Raw genomic sequence first — 13,867 nt, forward strand, 5'->3', positions numbered from 1 at the left:
ATGCCAACGCCAAATATATAAATTCTTCAAGGTGCCTTCCAGCCAATGCTTAAGTAAAGCACAATAGCAGTGCAGGTATTGCCAAAAGACACACTGTGGTGTACATAAAGTCTGTGCTGTCCTTCATTGTTCTCTGAAGTACTTTTATTTTCGTTCATGTATTTTCTGAATAAGCGGTTAACAGCATGACAGCATTTTGGGGGAAATAAGCTCTGATAAAGCTGGAAAATGTGTCTGACAAATACTTGGCCATGCTACAGCATGACAGCCAACACAAAACGCACACAATCTTTGTACTAAGCAACCACTTCACACTGTTGAAATTTCTCCTCAAAACAGTCCCCTCTTGCTATGCATGTGCTGTTATCTCCAAGTTACACTGGCAGGCAATCTTATCTCCCTTCAGTATACTTTTCATTGAGAGCTGAACAATACTTTAAGGCAGTCCAGGAAAAAAACCCAGGGTACTGTGGAATAGGCATGCAGTTGCTTTTCCCCACCCCCGCCCTCACAGCTTGTTATAGGCTTGGTTCTGTTCTTCACACAGCTGAAGCAACATATTGTAAATTAGATACTTCTCCTTGCTACTCTACCTGTCATAGCCAGGAAGCTCTGCAATTTGGAGGAATTGTGTTCTGCTGGTGTAAACAAACATTCGGGGGGGGTGGGTGTTTGGTTTTGGGTTTTTTTTTTCATCAGGGCAGGGATTTCTGCTCACTCTTCCAGAAATTAAAGCTGTATTTTAAAAAGTTTTGAACTTGGCCTTTGAATACTGGTTTTTGTTGTTGGTTTTGTTTTGGTTTTTTAATTGTGTTAGACCTCTTCCTGCTTAGAGCAGACAAAACCACACGCGTACAGCTGCCTGGCTGGGGTAGGGGTGGTGTTTTTTAACCACCACCATGCAGGAAAAGAAGAGTGTTGTGAAACCAAGGAGATTTTTGCATCTCCTTTGTAATTCTGGTACTGTATCTAGCACACATTCTGTTAAAATTTGCTCTGGCCTTTTGCCTTTGTCACAAACCACAGGGAGGTACCGCAGGAAACTCACCTCTCCAGGATGCCAGGAGCCTTCAAGCTAGTGTCGGAACTTCGCATTATCCATGGATCATTAACATCAACCTTTTTTTGACAGCTTCATTTTGAAGCTTAAACGGATCTTCTCTCCTGGTATTTGCACTGCGATGTGTTTAGAAACAAATTAATGGCCCTTTCCCTGCTTTTGCCAAACGTTAAAAACAAAGAAATGCCCACAAAATATTCTCCTGCTTCTGTTTACCACACCAGTCCTTCCTCACACCGGCAGTGCTTTCAGGGTCTTCCCCGAGTACTAGCTAACCACAATGCCATGCTGGTACAGGTGATGGGTTACCGTAATTTTCAGCTGGCATTTTAGTGACTTCAGCCCACAGGATGGTCCGATCCTTCCACATACTGACACACCTTGCTGACTTTGAGTCGAGCCACCTTTTCATTCCCACATTATACTACCAGTGGCTGGTGCTACGCCTGACCTACTGACCTGGTGATCCCCTGTGGCCAGACTGTCTTCCAGCCACCGTTGGCTGCCCGTGTCCTCCAGCCCGTGCTGTTTGCACACCACAGCTCCTGAGCTAGATGCCTGTGGCGCATACTTTCTTGAAATCAGAGGGAGGGAAAAATCTGACCCCCTTGCATTAATGATACTGTATTTACCAAGAAATGCTCCCCCTGGCAAAGGTGAACGTGCAAGCTGCCATGTGCCACTGTCCCAAGCCGGCTTCTGAACCAAAGATCCAGCCCCATCATGAAGGGCTGCTGATGCCTAGGCAACCTCTCCCTGTACCCCTGCAGGAACTAGCACCCCTATGCAGGTACAGCTACTCCTGGACAAAGAACTGGTGTTGCTCTGCTACAGCTTTCTACAAAGTACAATGAGAACACACAAATGCAAGTGTTTGTGTTGGTTACAGAGCTTTCTGTTTCGCTAAGCAACTGTCAGCATTTCACGATTGCCTTAGCAAGGCACATTTGACCTTCCTGCTGCCTCTAAAAGGATTTCTTATCTCAATGTCCTGCGCAGGAACATTTGGAAACGGATGGGAGGAGAAAGGCAACATTTGACACTGGAGGAGAAACTTCCAGAGGACACTGTTTGTGCAAAAGCACACTAGCTAATAATGAAGCTGCTGCTTAGAGATAGGTGTATCTGAGAATTTTTTTAACAGACTGTATCTAAATACAGCGGAGAGTGTCTTTGTGAAGATTTGGAATGGAATAGCTTGAGAATGGAAGGGGAACAGAAGATATGCACATATACCTGCCAGCAGATACAAACAGGGTTTTAGCAAGGAAGTAGTTCAGCCTTTGTCTCTTCTGCACTTAAAAAGTTATTTCTTATTTCTGTGTATTAATCATATAATGCTCACACAAATAACACAGTATTACAGCCTAGAACCTAAACCTTTCTTTTCTTCAATGAACCTAAAATACAGCTATGGCTTATCTTTGTAAAGCGCATTTTGAGTTGAATTTAGAAAATCCCCACAGAAAACATGCAATGATTTTCAAGTTTAGGACACGAGGACTGTTTTGAAACTTGAATGTTTTACTGTTTTTAGCTACACCTTCTTCTTCCTCTCATTACAAGACAAACACTTGCTTGTGACAAGTCATCATCAAAGGACACCAGTAGGTTCAAAGCCACTACAAAATGTGACCTCTTCCCAAATCTAAGATGCTTAAAGACACTTTAATGTGTTAAGGACAAATGAGTAACTTTTGCCACAACCTCTCTAAGGTAACACCACAAGTATTAAGAAACTGATCCAAACTAATTACACCACAGGACTCTTTTATTACCAGTAAATGCCTTATAACCAAAGTTCAACAGGAAGTTGGATTTATCCAATTTGCACTCTACAAAGTGCAACTTTATCACACAATTGTTCAGAAACTTATTCATTTATAAACTGCTTTTTTTCAGCTTAATACTTCTCCACCCCAAAACTACAAACCCTATCTAAGAACAATTTCTGTGTAGGGACCAAGGAGGCACTAAAAGCAGTTAACGCTTCCTGACATTTTCACATATTTCTATCTTTGTCCTGGTTTCAGCTGGGATAGAGTTAATTTTCTTTCTTGTAGCTGGCATAGTGCTGTGTTTTGGATGTGGAATGAAAATAATGTTGATAACGTACTGATGTTTTCAGTTGTTATGAGGCAATCAAAGATTTTTTTAGCTGGCTCACACTGGCTTGGCCTGCCAGGTGCACGGGAAGCTGGGAGGGGACACAGCTGGGACAGCTGGCCTCAACTGGCCAAAGGGATATTCCATACCATATGTCATGCTCAGTATACAAGCTGGGGGAGTTGGCCTGGGAGCAGCAATTGTTGCTTGGGGACAGGCTGGGTATCATTCATCAGGTGGTGAGCAACTGCATTTGTGCATCACTTGTTTTGTATACATATTATTGTTACTATTATTATTATTATTATCTCTTCCTTTGCTTTACTGTTAAACTGCCTTTATCTCAATCTACAAGTTTTTACTTTTTCCCACCCACCTCCCTCTCCCATGGGGTGGAGGTGGGGAGTGAGCTGTCTGATGGTTAGCTGCTGGCTGGGGTTAAACCATGGCAATCTTACATGCAGTCAGGCTGAAAAACCTACTCGAATTTGCTCAAAATATATTCGACATTACTTGTTTAAATAATAAAAGAAAAAAAACAACTTTACAAGGTGTACATTAAAAAGAAGTGTTCAGAACCCACAGAAGTCTGTTCCAGCCCCTAAAAGAATCTTCTGTGACCAAAGCCATTGACTCACTACATGCTTTCTCACTTCCCTGGAACAGGGACTTCTTCACCTGTTCGCCATCATCAGTAATGCAAAACTAGTTAGCAAGCCTTGAACGCACAGCTCTGGACTGCAATGTCTCTCAGACACATTGGTTTAAATAACCTTAAAGTATGATATCCATCTTCAGATCTAGAGCAGTACACAACCTTATTTTTGGCGCGACTGCATGGGCAGTTGTGCCCAACCACTCAAGGAGCAGAGTGGACATCAGGAAAGGTTGTTGGGATACCATAACGAGTTTGGCAACCAAACGCGCCGCATCACTGAACCACACCCCCGCAGCAGGCATACGCAAAGCCACCTGTGGAGAAAAGTGCGCTTACATTACCTACCAGTATGTAAATCGAGATAAACTCCACCATATCATTTTCCTAGAACAGGCGTGTCCTCTCCTCCTTCCACAGAAATGAATTCCAGAACACACCAAATAAGCTCTTTCGCACCATACGTCAAAGAAAAGGTTAACTACTATGCAAATCATGTAACTGAGAGACAATAAACCAGCTGAAAACATGAATGGTTTGGAGCAATATAATTGTTAGCCTGCAGTTGCTATTTTTATTCTTTACAGGGGCCCTCCTAGAAACAAGTTCTTCTTGTAAGACTACAAATAAAAACAGTGGGCATAAGTCAAAACAGATTTAAAAAATAAAAATAAAAAAATAAGCACCACTTTGCAGGATGAATTTATAGCTCAGGGTCAACCACCAGTCATGCACACTTGGCAACAGCTCTGAGCTGCCCTTGTTTTTTTTATGTCAGCAGTCTGTGTTCAAATTGTTCTTGCCAAACGAGCTCAGCTCACTCTGTGCAGGCAACTTTGCAGAAGCCTGTTCTTTTCACGTGAAAAGGAACCACTGCCAACGAACACACAGCAAGAGCAAAAGGTAATTTTAAATACTTCCCCGCTGACTTCTAATTTTGGACCTCACACAATCACAGAGTCCCAACTGCTTCTAGACATCTCAGGATAAAAATTGTTACTGCAATTCCTTCACACAACAAACTCCAACTCAAACTGAAAAAAATATTCATGTAATAAATCAGAACACCAAACATATACAGCCAGATTTTATTTACATCCTGAAATCACTTTGCATTTTCCCACGTGCTGTCACTAAGAGATATCTGTTTCGTATAAAATCTTGGGGTCATAGTCTTGAGAGCTTAACAGAAATTTGTTTATACTACACAGGACCAGCAGAGCAGCTTCACATGTTGAAGCTTCTATGGAGGCTGAAGTCATTTAAAGGATAATCAAAACTTACATTGTAGGATAATCTCATTTGCATATTTTTAGAAACAAGCATGTTTTCACCAGCTTTTATAAATAAACAGTACAAAGCAGCTACAGTAATGTTAAAAGTGTTTTCCTTCTTACAGTACTTACATTTTAGCTAAAGTATCAGTATTTACAGTAATTTCAACTACCTGTTTCCTAAAGGCTCTTCTACGTTTTTGAGTCTATTCATTTGCACAGATTTCCAAGCACAATCCCTGTGAAGAGCATAACTCCTACAGTACGATTTGAAGCAAATTTCTTCCAACAGTCTTCAGGTTTGTCTATGTCCAACGTGTAAATCTGCAAAAGCATGGTATAACATTCTAGCATTATTATTCTACAGACGCATAAATATTTGATACATCAGAAAAAGACACTTCAAAAACTGAATCTCAAATTCTAAAGTCTACCCTTACTTCCACAATAAACAGGAATACTCTGCGCTTACAAAGGACTCTGCGTAACTGGCAGATTTATTCAACATACAGCAGAAAAGTCAAGGATCACATATGAACATGATTCCCGGATCCTCCCAATGAAGGACCATATAAACAGCCTGGATATTGGGTGCGTTTGGTTTGATATGTAAAAATGAAAAAGTATCTGTGCATGTAAATAAGTCTTTCTGAGATTTTCCTCAGGAGGCAGCCACCTAATTCTTTAATGGGAACTTTGAATAAAAGGAAAAGCCCTCAAACCTGCCTGCACCTTTAAATCTCTGCTGCAAGGTGTTGCTGCGTGTTTCAGTAGAGACAAGGCACTGGAGACCCAGCAGTGAACCAGGCTAACTGGAACGGCACAGGAAGGTGCCCGGCCCTGCCTACTCACACAGGGCTGGTTTACTCCAGTCACTCCTAGCCATGTCCGTTCAATTCTCTTGCAGAACAGAACCGCGACACCTGCAACAAGAGCTAGAAGCAAGGCTTGCCCAGCTTGGCAGCTGTCTGCTGTGAGTGAGTCACAACTAAAGGTGAAAAAAACCCACATAGTGCAGCAAGAGCAAAGTTACTGAAAAATATTTCCGGAAACAAAACTTGGTGCAAAAGTCTTGAGAAGGATGACAAGAGGAAATATTAAGCAAAACAAGTGAAAGGATTAATAGAAAAGTACCCCCCAAAAAATCTCAAACCTTGCTATTCAGCGTCTGAAGAAGTCAAAACAGAACACATCCGACTAAAAGAAGTGAAACCTTCCCTGGGAAACCAGTTCCTCTGCCATCTGCAGTTGTACAGAGGCCAGGGCTGAGTTCTGACCAAATAATCTGAAACGTTGTTCACAAATTTCTAAGACATGGTGTTATCCACACCCTTAAAAACCTGCCAGTCCCTCCAGCACAAGGAACTGAAAACACTGAACTGACAAATAAAACCCAAAAGCAGCCAAGCCATGAGATATACCTTCAGAAATGCAAAGCAAATAAAAAGATGTTGTTTTTCTATCGGTGAACTTCTTGAGTGGGACAGAAGTTTGACATCTTCATGACCCAAACTCCTGTCTCAGGCACACATTCAATGAACCAAGGAAAACGTACCCCTCATGCGGCTTACTCAGCTTTCTAAACTCAGTTAAGCACATGTTCAGAAATCTTGAACAAGAAGATAAGCATGAGAATGTTTAGGCAGAACTAATACTAAAATATTCACTCAAAAAGAAGCTACCCTGTGATACACAGAACAATGCTGCTCTTGTGAATTTGGCAATCTATGCTACTGTTGTGCACTCTTCACCACTTACATTAAATCGGTCTGCATTCTCACTTATAAAAGCCCTCTCTGCAGGAAAGCAATTTCTATTTGTGCCAAAACTACAACGTAAGAATTCTCTGACAATTCAAACTGTAGACGATTATGCAGTGGAATGCAGTACTCTTTCCCTCATAGATTTCCAAGCACAATTGCTACGAAAAGCAGTGGCTGACAAGTACCAAAATACACAAGTTTTCTCTTACTCAGAGGCATGTTTAATATCCATCACCTGCATGAGCTCCCCTCATTAAAGTTGTAGCATAAGTCTAATGTGCTTTAACAAGTTTCATGGGAACCACAGACTTCTCAGATCATCAATGGTTTTACTACTTGCAACACACAAACCTCTTTGCTATCACTCACCTATCGAGACCAGAAATTAATTTTCATATAGACTGGCTCGTCACTGCAAGAATGGGCAACACAGTTGTTAGGATTCAGAAAGAACAGGGTAACAAGATCCCATCTGCTTCCTTTACTCACAAAGCTAATGTCTTTCTGTTAGTCATTAAAATTTCTAAACTAATACAAGACTGAACTGGATTGTTCTCTGCTATAAAGAGAACTGTGAATTAGAACTGTCAATTACCATAAAAGTATAATATTAACATCTGCTACAGGTGGTAGTGAAGAAGCCACAGACAATTTTGTTATACTGTCAGATCCCAGACTGAACCTCCAGATCACCGTACTGAATAATGAGATATAAGATTGACCATCTCTGAGAGACAGAACATGCAACATTCATTTTCATATAGCTACTGTATAGCATGTCATAATAAAACATGTCATAAAAAAACAAAAAAAATAAAGCCTGCATGTGTCCTTGATGTTGTATACCATATGATCTTTTAAAGTAAGTGAATGATCATTATATACATCATTTGCAGTCTCAGATCATATGCAACAGACATAGGAAGAGCTACATATCAGAACAGTAAAAACTGCATCATCTTGCAGGATATTGAGGTAGATGTAGCTGCATCTGCTACTAGAAGCGAGAAGAAAATCATTCCCTTGAGATCACAGCTTAACACGAGGCAGTTCTTTTGCTTAGGAACAGACTGAAAACTAGCGCTCTGCAGTCTGCGGACCACTGGAGGTCTCTTCAAACAAAAGGTCTTTAAAAGGTACTCTTGCTTCTCTTGAGCAAGCTTACTTTCTGAAGACTTCAGTTCCCTTTACAGGAATTGGGGTTTTTCTCAGTAGTTGGCGAATTGATCGGGGTTGAAAAGCACTCTGATGTCTTATCAAGAATCTCCACATGAAAAAAGTATAAATAAATCCATCAAACCTGGTGCGCTAGGTGAGCCCCTATGGCAGCCACAGCTGAGTAATATGGGAACGTCTGGTTACAATTCATTCCTGTCATGCACAAACTCAGGAGCATTACAAGGCTGAAGCCACTGAGCCACTGCTTCGTATCCTCCTTGAACTGCAGTGCTGTTGACTTCACACCGATAACGATGTCGTCCCTCTTATCCTAGAATGAAAGGATGAATTAGCAAAAAATCCACAATCCAACTGCCACTTCATAAGGAAAATAAGAAGGGATGGCTTGCTTAAGTTTTCAATACTTCTTGTTAGGAACCCAGTTTAAGTGCATTCGTAGGTCCCTACATTAAAACTTAAATTAAAAGGCTTTTCCTTAGACTTGCTTTAGCAGCCAAGAGCTAATACCAATGTCAAAGTTATTGACACAGTGCAAATGCATAAGCACACAAACTGCATTACACTTTCAGCTTCCCACCTGACACGGAAAACATTTGCAAACAGCAATAAAAAGTGCAAGGGTTGGGCTTTCTTTGGTGCTGTTTTAGCTCAGCTGAGGGTGAAGAACTGCAACAGGTTAGTACTGCTGTTTGACAACAAAGTTGTAAATTAAACACACAAACATATACAGATATCTAAAATTTCCTGCTGTTACTCTACCTGATGTGCGTAAATGGTATCGTATACCAGCGTCCACATTACTCCAGCTAAGTACAAGGGCAAACACACAGACCACTCACATGACCCTCTGATGGCAGACCAGCCAAGAAGGGCTCCCCAGTTAAATGTAAGTCCTAAAAACATAAAGACAGTAAAAAAACAGAAAAAAGTTACAAGGTTGCCAGGAGCAATCTAAATTACATGTACAGAACTAAAAATTACTTGTTTAAGTGTATATCATATCAGCAGCTTTTTGTACAATATTGCCGTCTCTGTTTTTCTACCACTTAATTTCAGGCATGTAATAAATACAAGTAATTTGACCTTAAATACTCTGGACATACAAGGAGAAATACGTGTAGCCCTGTATGTTTCCCCAACTAAAACTTGATTTCATTAGCATAGGGAAGCACTTGCACAGAACTATTCCAGTGTACTCAAACAACTCAAATTTTAACTCTGAAGTTAAAATGCTTAGATGCCAGTGTAACAAAAGATGTCAGTGTAACTGACTGCAAAAGAGTGCACAGCAGCCAACTATGGTGCTCCAAGGCTGAAAATGACAATTTTGGCTGAAAAAGTTGAAGGCAGCTGGAATGCGAAGGCCAAAATACAAAGATATGTTTGCTCAACCTGAAATACAAGCACCATCAGTTTCTGCAGGAGTTTAGAGGCTGAAGACTGAAATGCAGGACAACTACATGTTTAAGAAATGTTTCGAGATAACCCTAAAGCTGATTCTCAAATGACAAATACTTATTTTCTCCCTCCCTTCACTCCATCAAAATAAGGAACTGATTTTTAACAAAAAAAACCCCAAACCCAAATATCAACTCTTCTACGTGTTACAAATTGTTTAAGAAGCTTCTGGCACAACAGAACTTTGTCTATAAGGTATTTTTATTTTAATACAAAGTTATAAAAAAATCAGATCGCTGAAGTTCAATTACTAATTTGTAAAACACCCCAAAAACTACATCTGAAGACAAAAATATTAAAAATATTTCCAGCTCACCTAGAACTAACTGTGGCCAATATGTTATTCTCTTCATCAGAGGGTAGGTGACCACAAGAGACAAAGAGGCTGCTCCCAGAACAATACTGTAAAAGGTACCAAGACGTTTATTGTTTGCCAGTCTAGATCACAAGATATGGTGCAGCATTACAGGAGCTGTACACAGTACTGAACTAATTCTTTTACCTTCAGATACAATTCCATGACTAATAACCTCCTCCCTCTGCCCCCAACACCTTTTCTACTGAAAATCTCAGTAACACCGTGACTCCAGACCCGGAATCAAATTTCAAAAAACAAAAGATAACTTATACATTACCTATAGTAATTCAGACACAGAAGCACACAAAGTGCCAAACTAAGCTGTCCCCCAAGAAAAACGAAGGACTGAAAAGTGGAGATATCTCCAGCTGCCAGGGGCCTACTTGCTGTCCTTGCAACCTAAAAATGGAAATAATAGTATTAACCCAACGTAACACATTCCAACATGTCTTAAAAGTCACACCAATTGGCATATATGCGGAAAAATAAACAGAAATAGGGCACAGAATGTATGAGACGGGGTTCCTTCAATGACGCAAACCTAGCGTATCATCACGGACATGAGCTGCATTCCTCAGCAGCAGCGCTTATAATAGAAGCATGCAGGCTTTAAAAACTAGAGCAGAAATAAAGTGCCACTTGTGTGCAATGTGGCTGATTAGAAACACTGCAGACATCTTATATATGAATTTTACTACTTCGGTGAAAAAAAAAAAATCAGACTTAAAAAGTTGTGAGCTAACTATCCCAATTTCGAGCAGCATTTCTGTGCTTAAACGCTTGAAAGTGATTACCATGTAAATATTGTAAAGATGCAGGGCTTCTCTAGTTGTTAATAATCTCCGAACCCTAAACCACCCAAAGCTGCCACCAAACCTGTACTGACTCATTGCCTTCCCAACAGCACAACAATGCTGTAAGAAGAACTTCACGTCAGATTGGCTCATTACCCTGTCTCTTGCCATCACCGAAACCCAAACCCCCAAACCAGAGGAACAATCTAAGCAGAGGAAACAGCACAAGCAGCGATGCATGGCCAGGATACTCCCCTCCAAGCCTGCACCTGGGCACATTTCAACATCTGACACTAGGCTCTGCCTTTTGCTTATTTCCCTCTTCTGAACAGAAGGGAGATGAAAAATACAACATAACAGAAGAGGATTAGCTCAGAGTTGGGCATGATACTCTTAACAGCCGTTCTCATGGTGAGATTAACAATACTTTAGGAAACCTTGCTCCTGAAAATAATAAAAAAAAAATAATAAAAAATTTCTCAACCCGGAGTGCTATGCCAGCAAGGAACTGCTGGCGATGCTGGGAGACCAGCGGACACATACTCGGTTAATTAACCAGCAATTCACTTCCCTGGGTCTCTGCAAGCCCACGGGGGCTTCTCTACCTTTCTGTCATAGTCGCGATCCCACATGTCGTTGACCGTGCAGCCGGCTCCGCGCATGAGCACCGCGCCGACGCCGAACAGGGACAGCGTGCGCCAGTCCGGCAGGCAGCCCGGCTCGGCCGCCAAGCCGATGCTCCAGGCGCACGGCAGGTACAGCAGCCACGTCCCTGGGGGGAGACAACGCCGGCGGGCGAGCTGAGGCGGGGGGCGAGGCGCGGCGCGGCAGGGCGGCGGCTCGTAGCGCAGTAACGGCACTGCCCGGCAGGAACGGGCCGCTGGCGAGGGCGGCGGGGGCCAGGGAGGGGAGTTACGGCCGCCGGCCCCGGCTCCCCCCCGCGCCCCGGCCGCCCCTCGGGGCTGGCACCCGCCCACCTTGACCCGCAGCGGCCGCCCCAGCCCCGCGCGTCGCCATGGTTGCCGCGTCGCCACGGCGGCGCGCCGCCCCGCTCACCGGCGGGCTGGTGCAGCCGCATGAGGCGGAGGTAGGGCCGCAGCGGGCCCGGCGCGGCGCGCACCAGCTCGGCCGCCGAAAAGCTGAGGGGCCGCGGGGCTCCCGGCGGCGCGGAGAGGTGGCGCAGCGGCGGGGGGGCAGCGAGGGGCAGGCGGGCGGCGCGGAGGCCGGGCGCGCCCCGACAGAGTCGCGCCAAGAGCGCCGCCATCTTGCCGCCGGGTGTGGCGGTGTCACGCGGTGTGACGCTGCGCCGCACATGCGCAGCGCCCCCCTACTTCCCCTCCTCCCCCTCCGAGGGAGCCGGGGACGGGGCTGCGCGTCCCCACGCCCGGGTCCCCGGGGCGTGTGTGGACTGGAGCTTCCCGGGAATCGAAACTGCGGGTCAGGCCGGGCGGAGCCCCCCCCCCGGTGCTGGAGCGGGCGTTTCCCCGTAGGCCCGGCAGGAAGCGGTGTGGAAGCGGAGGGCGACAGCCAGGCCTGCTGGCAGGGGGTGTGAGGGAGGCTGGAGCCGCGCACGCCGTCGGCTCCGGGCAGTGAGCGCTGACAGAGCACCCGGGCGGGACCGGTGGCGAAACAACAGGGTGCGCAGGTTTAAGCGGTGGTCGTTAGTTAGTGTGCCTCGGCACCTCGCTGGCAGCACGTGTGCTGATTTCACGGCTGAATTTCTTCAGAGTCTTCGTCCTGTTTGTTGAAATCCCGTAGGTGACTGTGTATTGTCGAGACATGCGTGTTCGTGTGTCAGCATATGTCTCGTCTCCCAAAGCTTTCCAGACTGTAGTTAATAAAAATTTATTATTTCATAAACGGCCTTCGGATCTCTGTTCTCATTCACTCGGTTCTTGAACCATCTTTATTGCATAAACTGGGGAGAGAGGGGAGCTTTGGACAGAACCATAAAAACTTCATCTTGCATAGCATGGTACCAGTGAAAAAATGTCCCCACATTTGCTGCTGAAACATTTCTTGGAGAATTCAGTGTCCCTGTAGTGTGTAACTTCTGTCTCGTTCCACACTTCTTTCAGCTTGAGCAACGGACGCACTGATGAAAAACAGAGGAAACCATTCTGAAGTTTTAATTTCCCAGAATGTTGACTACCAGGAGGAAGTAAAAAAAACATGATGTAGAAGTGACTTTCACATTTTTCCATTCTCTGTTTTAATGAGCAGTACTCCGCAGCAGTAAAACGATATGCACAGGACCATAAAAGAAACAGTCACTCAAATCTGATTAAGTTTGACCAATGTATTTTTATGTGACCTTGGCTCTGTTTCAGGCTGACGGGTCCGTCATCGTTTATTCAGGTACATGGACAAGTGCCCGAGGCGTGTTCCAACAGTGCATCCTGGAGGGCCGCGAGTGAGTCCCCGGCAACGTGTGCCCACAGCCTTCCTGCCTGCTGTGTCCGTAGGAGCTCCAGTACGCTGATTTTCACTGGGTGGGTGCTCCTGTGTAGACACTGTGGGCGGGGTTTTTTATGTGTGGTGTGGTGAGCAAGCCCTGGACCATCTGCAGACAATTTTTAAGGAGCTCGTGAAAGTAAGGCAGAAAAGCAAATTTATTGTCACTAGATTTGAGGGTTGGACTAGATGACCCACAGAGGTCCCTTCCAACCCCTACTATTCTGTGATTCTGTGACTTATATTCATTATATGTGGGCTGGCCCCTCACTGAAAAAAAAAAAAAAATCTAGGGAATAGCACATTTCAGACTTTGAAATATCACCAAAAGCTATTAAGACCCCACTGTCTGGTTTGACTCAAATCCGAGTTGATGGTCAAATTGCCTGTGATTCTAAGGAGATTATCAGTTTCCTTCTTTTCACATACATTAAATGATTCCCTATACAAAGGTGTTGTGACACAACCTACTCCACCTTCCAGGAAGTAATCTACAGTAAACCCAAGGTGAGTAATCCAAGCTCCAGAGTCAAAAATGCAAACATAAATTGGAACATGCCCAAGACATAATCGTCATTCCTGCTCTCAGATAAGTGTGTGTGTCTCTCTCTCTCTATATATATTTTGACATTCAAGGTCGAGACCTCAAGGTTTACAACATTCATGGAGGAAAAAAAAGCCCTAGAGATAAGGTCCTGTGAGGCGGTGTTCGCCTCTGGTTCTGACCGTACCTGTCTCGGTGTGCTGGGATCCGGCATGCTGTTTC

The 13,867-nt window shown here is 44.0% G+C and overlaps 1 protein-coding gene across 1 annotated transcript; it reads right to left on the reverse strand.

Moving 5' to 3' along the window:
- Nucleotides 1-4,895: 4,895 nt before the first annotated feature.
- Nucleotides 4,896-11,927, reverse strand: COQ2 (coenzyme Q2, polyprenyltransferase). The gene is given in 8 exon segments (XM_075421246.1): nucleotides 4,896-5,308; nucleotides 5,311-5,419; nucleotides 8,159-8,347; nucleotides 8,797-8,930; nucleotides 9,812-9,897; nucleotides 10,131-10,252; nucleotides 11,253-11,419; nucleotides 11,704-11,927. Coding segments are annotated over 8 exon segments (1,059 nt in total). The 5' UTR covers nucleotides 11,912-11,927; the 3' UTR covers nucleotides 4,896-5,264.
- Nucleotides 11,928-13,867: the final 1,940 nt, after the last annotated feature.

The sequence above is a fragment of the Opisthocomus hoazin genome, chromosome 5, assembly GCF_030867145.1.
Source record: "Opisthocomus hoazin isolate bOpiHoa1 chromosome 5, bOpiHoa1.hap1, whole genome shotgun sequence".
Classification (NCBI taxonomy): domain Eukaryota; kingdom Metazoa; phylum Chordata; class Aves; order Opisthocomiformes; family Opisthocomidae; genus Opisthocomus; species Opisthocomus hoazin.